The 7,675-nt window shown below is 53.4% G+C and overlaps 1 protein-coding gene across 1 annotated transcript; it reads left to right on the forward strand.

Annotated features, from left to right (window-relative positions):
- The first annotated feature begins 2,970 nt into the window (after positions 1-2,970).
- Positions 2,971-4,387, forward strand: LOC128069464 (paraneoplastic antigen-like protein 5). Its single transcript, XM_052662652.1, is given in 2 exon segments — positions 2,971-3,095; positions 3,097-4,387. Coding segments are annotated over 2 exon segments (1,416 nt in total).
- The last annotated feature ends 3,288 nt before the right edge of the window (positions 4,388-7,675 follow it).

Genomic DNA, 7,675 nt, shown 5'->3' on the forward strand with positions numbered 1-7,675 from the left:
GGGAGGTGGGAGGGTCTATCACTCCACAACCTCTTCCCACCACCAGCTCCCGGACTGTGTGTACTGCAACAGCAGCAGCAGCGACAGATGCATGGTGGTTGTGCTGATCAGGCACTCTGACCTGTAGGCATCTCCAATGGGTACTGGTCGGGGCCTGGGACACAGAGCACAACCCAAACCACATGGGATTCCCTACAATGACCCTTGCCATCTTTCTTGGCGTCCCAAGGGCTGGTGGCTACATGTTTCCCCTGGAAGTGGGATCCCACTATATCAGGCCTGGCGTGCACCAGTACCGTGGCATTTCCAGACATTGTGACCAGCCTCGGAATTGCAGGGGGACCTCTTTCACATCTAACCCCACTCACAGCCATGGTGGTCAGGATTGGTAGCTCTGGGCCTTACCATGGAGGGAAAGTGGCTTCAGCCCTTTCTCTCCTGGCCTCTACCAACTTCCACTGACCAGACATATCCCTGCTCTGGAATGAGGCGTGTTTGAGGTAGAGTGTGTGGAGGGGTGGAGGGATTTAGGAAGGTGGCCCTGGGTGAGGGCAGGGACCACAGGGAAATGAAGGCAGAGGCTTGGGGACAGTAGTTGGATTTGAGTGAGGTCAGGGCTTAGGACATGCATTGTGCTTGGGACGAGGTTGGATGTGGTTTGAGTGGGGGCGGGGATCGGGCTTAGGTAGTGGCAAGGCTTGGTTAGGAATGGGACTTGAGTAGGGGGTTGGGTCACGAGAAGGGGTGGGGCTTCGTGGGAGCAGGGATTGAACGTCCATCAGGGTGGGGCTTGGGGTCAGGGACTGAGCTCAGTTAGGGGTGGGGCCTCGTGGAGGCCGGACTTGGACGGGGTGGAGCTTGGTGGCGATCTGGGTCAAACATGCCAGGAGGCTAGGCATCAGGGAAGGGGCTTAAGGCATCGGTTGCGCTTCAGTGGAGGTGGGACTTGGCAGCTAGGGCAAGGTTTAAGAGCGAGTGAGGGAGCACAAGTCGCTCAGTCGCATCGGACTCTTTGCGACCCCACGGACTATACAGTCCATGGAACTCTCCAGGCCTGAATACTGGAGTGGGTAGCCGTTCCCTTCTCCAGGGGATCTTCCCAACCCAGGGATGGAACCTAGGTCTCCTGCATTGCAGGCAGATTAAGGTTTATGGTTGGGATTCCCTGGTGGCTGAGACAGTAAAGTGTCTGTGCGCAATGTGGGAGACCTGGGTTCGATCCCTGGGTCAGGAAGACCCCCTGGAGAAGGAACTGGCAACCCACTCCAGTACTCATGCCTAGAAATTTCCATGGATGCAGGAGCCTGGTGGGCTACAGTCCATGGGGTCGCAAAGAGTCAGACACAACTGAGCGACTTCACTTTCTTTCACTTTAAGATTTAAGAGAGGGGGGTGGAATTGAGGGCAGAGTAATAATAATTGAGGGCTTCCTCATGACTTGGCCGGTAAAGAATCTGCCAGAGATGCAGGCAGACGTGGGTTCAATCCCTGGGTCGGGAAGACTGCCTGAAAGAGGAAAGGGGGTATCTTTACCTGAAAAATCCACTCCAGTATCTTTACCTGAAAAATCCCATAGGCAGAGGAGCCTGGTGGGCTGTGATGCATGGGGTCGGTAAGAGTCAGAAACGACTAAGCGTGCACACTGCAGCAATAATCGTAACTGCACTAGCATTGAATACCAGTTGAGCAGTTTCTCATACCTCTGTAGCAGAGTGCTTGTGAGCACTTCTGTAGAATCAGAATTGGCACAGCCTGAGCAGGGGCTTGTGAAGCAGAACTTCGGCCTTGCCTGGAACAGATCCAGTGAAGCAGTGTCCACCACCCCAGCACTAGGAACTTTCTGTGTGCAGCGCTGGAGGGCAGGTCTGGTGCTGCCTGTGGGTGGAATTCTAGCATCTGCACTGCCACTGGATCCCTAACCAGTGTGGTGAACAGCTGTGAGGTGGGAGACGCCCTGGCAAAAAGCAGGAGGGCCGGGGTTGCCTGCCAAGGTTTACAGGGTCTACAGGGTAAGGCCACACCTAGGGTCAGAGTCGTCTGTTCCTGCATTGTGGCACTGGAGACCCTTTTTGGGTCCCTTTTCTGCCTCTGATTCTAGCTTCCAGACAGCTGGAAAACATAGGTTCATGTTTTCAGCTCTTGGTCCTTGCTCCCCAGCCCCCATCTTCCCTCCCCTGCAACAAAGGATACTTCTTTGGTAGAGGCCAGTGACATCAGCTGTTGCTCCTTAACCTTACCTAATACATGACACCCCTCTGTGATGGAAACTCACGGTCCATGCTGTTCTCAATATCCATGGCAACACCACAGCTTGTCACACATTCTTTTCACCCACCAGTTTCATTGCCTTGTGCAGAGCTCCAGTCATCTTTCTCATCTGTCAGGCATTTTCTGAGAAAGGAGGGAACTTGACCTCTTCATCCTCTAACCTCTGACCCAGAGAAGTGGGTACCAGGTGCCCTGGGATGGCACAGCCCAAAGCCATAGCATGGGCATGTGTGCGTGTGCACACACACACACACACACACACACACCACCCCTCCTGCTTGGAGGGTTTGGCGGGCCCTGCCTCCCACCTCTGGCCTTTTCACCACAGGCACCTCCAGGACACACAGCAGAGTCCTGGAACTTTGAGGAGGAGCCCACAGCAAGCGGGAGTCAGCAGGGAGGGGGTAAGGTCGGGGAAGCTGGGCCTAAAGAAACCCCTCCATCAAATGACTAATGAAGCCCCGGGAAGCAGGGGCTAAATCCCTGTGACAAGAAAGGGAAGGGGGGTAGTGGAGGGGTTTTGGTGGGAGTTGGGAGGGTGGGCATTAATGATGTTCCCACTCCATTTCCGTTTATAGGCTGTAGAAAACAGAGATGATTCTGCCTTTGTACTTGGCATTGACCCAAACCTCCTTGTGAGCTCACACTTTGTGAGCTGATTACTGCACTTAGTATTAGACCAGTCCATAGAAAGTGGGAGCAATGGCTGTGACTCTGTTGGAAGTTTGGTGCAGAGGAATGGACCTGGACTCTAGGAAGGCCTTGCTATTCGTGGGGATCCCTGTGGAGTGTAGTGAGGCAGAAATTAAAGAGACCCTGAGGAGAGGCTGAGTCCCTCTGCACCTACAGGGTGCTGGGCACAGTGTTCAGAAGGGAAGACCACACTAATGCAGTTTTCCTTGAATTGACTGACACCATCAACTATGCTACAGTGCCCAGCCAGATCCTAAGAAAGGGAGGTACCTGGGAAGTGGTGGTGAAACCCCATAGCCCAGATGAGGAATTTATCAACAAACTGAAGGACTTCCTAAAAGATGAGGGCTGAAGAATGGTAGATGTTGCCAAAACCCTGCAGTACAGCACTCACTCTGAGGGCGCAGATCCAGAGGGTGTATCTCAAGTCAGGCAACCAGTCTTGCAGCTTCTGAAAGAAAGCCTGTGGTACTGGAAACTCAAGACATTTTTGGGAAACACTCTCCCAGGCCCAGGTGAAGAGAGCTTTGAAACCTGGCTAGAGCAGATGACTGAGATGATGCAGCTATGGCAGGTGCATGAGATAGAGAAGAGGTGGCATTTGCTGGAGAGCTTATGTGGCCCTGCCCAGTCCATCATGCAGGTGCTGAGGGCCAGCAATGACTTCATGACAGTGAAGGAGTGCCTGGAGGCCCTGAAGCAGATCTTTGAGGATAAAGAGGACCATAGACGTTCACAGTTTAAGTTAGTCCAGACCTTCCAGAAGTCTGGAGAGACTACCTCTGGCTTTTTGGTACGATTAGTGCCCCTGATTCAGAAAGCCATGCAGCACAGCCCCTTGTCAGTGAGAAGCGCAGACACGACTTGCCTGAGACACATCCTAGCTCGAGCCTCCCTGACCACTGCCCTCCAGGGCAAGCTCGAGCTACTGGATCAGCGAGAGTGTGCACTCAGTTTCCTGCAGTTAATGAAGCTCATTCAAGATGAAGAGGAGTGTGAGGCCACCATGGCAGTGACCGAGGAGAACCAGAGTCAAGCAGAAAGTGTCTGCAGGGCATCAGAAGACAGTGTCCTGATCCCTCAGGTCATGGTGCAGGCAGGGTCATTTGCTGAGAACAGCACTCAGACCATCCAGGAAGGAATCGTTCTGTTTCTGAAGTGCAGGCGGCTATCCTCCAGCTGTGACACTGGGGAGGAAGGCCACAGCCAGGCATTATTTCCTAGGGCCGAGAACCAGCCTCCGGCAAAGCCCAGACCTCAGCTGGCAGCAGAAGAGTCAGGGAACGAGAGAGGGGCTAAAGCCGTTGAACCACCCCAAGGCTTAAGAAGCATAGGCTCAACATATCCAGGCACACCCTCTGCTAGCAGGCAACAGAAAAAGTGTAACGGGGGAAGAGGCAGTCCACACAAACAGCAGGGGCCTTGAGTGGTGCAGAGGGGCAGGGAAGCCAGGCCCAGCCCCCTCAGCTTCTACCAGCTGGAAGGTGCTCCACCAACCAAGCCAAAATCAGTTCAGGGAGGTGCTGGAGGCCCAAGCAGGGTACCGTCATGTGCAGCAAAATGGGTGCCTGCACCTCAGACAGAGACCCCTACATAGCAGAGGCTGAAGAAGGTGTAGTTGGGGGCTCTGACATTGGCCCTGGCTCCTGGCCACCTGCAAACACCCACCCTGTGGGCTCTGAGCTACCAATGCTGATGGGCCCCCAGGCCAAATGGGACCTAGAGGAGCCTCTCTGGAGGCTATCTCTGCCACAAGGAGCCAGCGCTGGCAAGGAAGAGCTGTGGGGCACACAGGAGATGCTCCGGTGGGGAGATCGCAGGATCCAGCCTGTCTTCAGGATCATATACACTGCCCTAGGGAGTCCCCAGGAAGGCAGCACCCTGGAGCCTTTCCGCAATTGAGGGCAGAGGACCCCGAGGCCCATGGCACCCAGTACCAGTCTACAAGCAATCTTCCCCTACCCTGGCCTCCACAGCCTGGAAGAACTGTAGGGACAAGGGCAGCAAAGACTGTGAGGAGATAATAGGGCCCTGGGTACATGGTGGGCAAGTACCCCACAACTGGCTTTGCTGTGAGTGGGTGTGCATGGTATAAACTTTTGTTCCAAAGGAGGAAAAGGAGAAGGAGGAGGAAAAGTGGAAGGAGGAGGAGGGAGATGCAGGAAGAGGAGAAGGGGCATGGAGGAGAGGGAAGAAGAGGAGGAGGAGGAGAATTCATTGGCGGGAAGGAGGGTTGTTTTGTTCTGCTTAGGTTTGAGCTTGGTCACTGGAGACCTGAGACTCACCTGGAGAAGTAGCACTCACCAGCTGCCAATGCCAAGGTCATCCCCAAAGCTTGCCAACTGGGAACAGCCCTGAGTGGCCAGCCCCAGCCTAGGTGAGGGGTGCCTGCAAACAGCTGTTGCCCACACTGGCCTGAGAGATGTTAAGGGCCATGTCATGGTGCCTGGGCCTCCTCCACCCCTCCAGAGGGGATGCCTATTCAGCATCCCCTGGGGCAGGCTGCTCCCTGTCCTGGGAAGTCCAGATTTTCCCCTGTAGGCCCCCTAGTAACCCAAGTCTCAAGGAACCCCTCCCTGCCCCAGCTCTTCTCCCCTCCCCATCAACACACACCCCCAAGCCATCATCCATTTCCCTCCCACCCCTCGCAGAGCCCTGAGGCACCCATGAACCCAGGCTGGGTGTCTCTACCTACCTGGTCAGCCAATGCTTGGTCCTGCCACGTATCCTGAGCTTCAGCGCCAGCCAAGGCCCTACCTACCTGCTGTGGTCCCAGGTCCTCAGCTGTGTGTGCTTTCCTGGTGCAGATTCAGGCCCAGTTCTGCTTGCTCTCCTGGAGATGTGTGTGTGTTCTTCTCTGAGCAGTGCCACTAACCCTGGTGCAGAGACACCCCAACCCACTTCCAGGAGCTGGTGGGAAGGAGGGGATGGATGAGGGCTTGGCAAGCGCCCACCCAAGGACCTCAGGAAGGAAGATCTGCATCAGGGCTTCCCAGCGGGGCTTTGGGAGGCCCCCCAGGATCTGTGCTCTGCTGGACCACCCTGTGCTTCCTCGAGACTCCACGTCCTGTGCTTGGTGCAGCGTGCCCTGCTGTGTGACAGTCCTGCGCCCATCATAGGGCATGTGGGCCCGAGTGGGAGGGGCTGCCCTCGGGGGATCGGGCATTGCCAGCTCCCACCATCCAGGCAAGACACCACGTGCAAGGCCCTTGGGAAGGAAGAGTGTGGGGGGAGGGAGGGCACCCCGTTAGGAGGAGTAGGGCCAGGACTGTGATCTCCAGTGGACGTTAGAAGTTCTTCTCTGTGTTGTCATTCCCTGTCTTCAATGGTTTCAGTTAGTGTTGGTGGATGTGAAGTCACAGAGTGGATGTGATATCAGATATAGTGGATCTGTTGTCATAAACACAGTGGATATGATGTCATAAACACAGTCAGTATGATGTCATATATAGAACATATGATGTCATACATATAGTGGGTGTAATGCCATACATGCAGTGGGTGTGATGACACAGATACAGTGGATGTGATGTCAGATATAGTGGTTGTGTTGTCATAAACACAGTGGATATGATGTCATAAATACACTGGTGTAATGTCATAATAATAATAATAATAATAATGTGGATCACAATAAGCTGTGGAAAATTCTGAGAGAGATGGGAATGCCAGACCACCTGACCTGCCTCTCGAGAAATCTGTATGCAGGTCAGGAAGCAACAGTTAGAACTGGACATGGAACAACAGACTCGCTCCAAATAGGAAAAGGAGTACGTCAAGGCTGTATATTGTCACCCTACTTATTTAACTTATATGCAGAGTACATCATGAGAAATGCTGGACTGGAAGAAACACAAGCTGGAATCAAGATTGCCAGGAGAAATATCAATAACCTCAGATATGCAGATGACACCACCCTTATGGCAGAAAGTGAAGAGGAGCTAAAAAGCCTCTTGATGAACGTGAAAGAGGAGGGTGAAAAAGTTGGCTTAAAGCTCAACATTCAGAAAACGAAGATCATGGCATCTGGTCCCATCACTTCATGGGAAATAAATGGGGAAATAGTGGAAAAACAGTGTCAGACTTTATTTTTTGGGGCTCCAAAATCACTGCAGATGGTGATTGCAGCCATGAAATTAAAAGACACTTACTCCTTGGAAGAAAAGTTATGACCAACCTAGATAGCATATTGAAGAGCAGAGACATTACTTTGCCGACTAAGGTCCGTCTAGTCAAGGCTATGGTTTTTCCAGTAGTCATGTATGGATGTGAGAGTTGGACTGTGAAGAAGGCCGAGTGCCGAAGAATTGATGCGTTTGAACTGTGGTGTTGGAGAAGACTCTTGAGAGTCCCTTGGACTGCAAGGAGATCCAACCAGTCCATTCTGAAGGAGATCAGCCCTGGGATTTCTTTGGAAGGAATGATGCTAAAGCTGAAACTCCAGTACTTTGGCCACCTCATGCGAAGAGTTGACTCATTGGAAAAGACTCTGATGCTGGGAGGGATTGGGGGCAGGAGGAGAAGGGGACGACAGAGGATGAGATGGCTGAATGGCATCACTGACTTGATGGACGTGAGTCTGAGTGAACTCCGGGGGTTGGTGATGGACGGAGGCCTGGCGTGCTGCGATTCATGGGGTTGCAAAGAGTCGGACACGACTGAGTGACTGAACTGAACTGAACTGAATGTCATAAAGAGTGGCGGTGATGTCACA

Source organism: Budorcas taxicolor, chromosome X (genome assembly GCF_023091745.1).
Source record: "Budorcas taxicolor isolate Tak-1 chromosome X, Takin1.1, whole genome shotgun sequence".
NCBI classification, from domain to species: Eukaryota; Metazoa; Chordata; class Mammalia; order Artiodactyla; family Bovidae; genus Budorcas; species Budorcas taxicolor.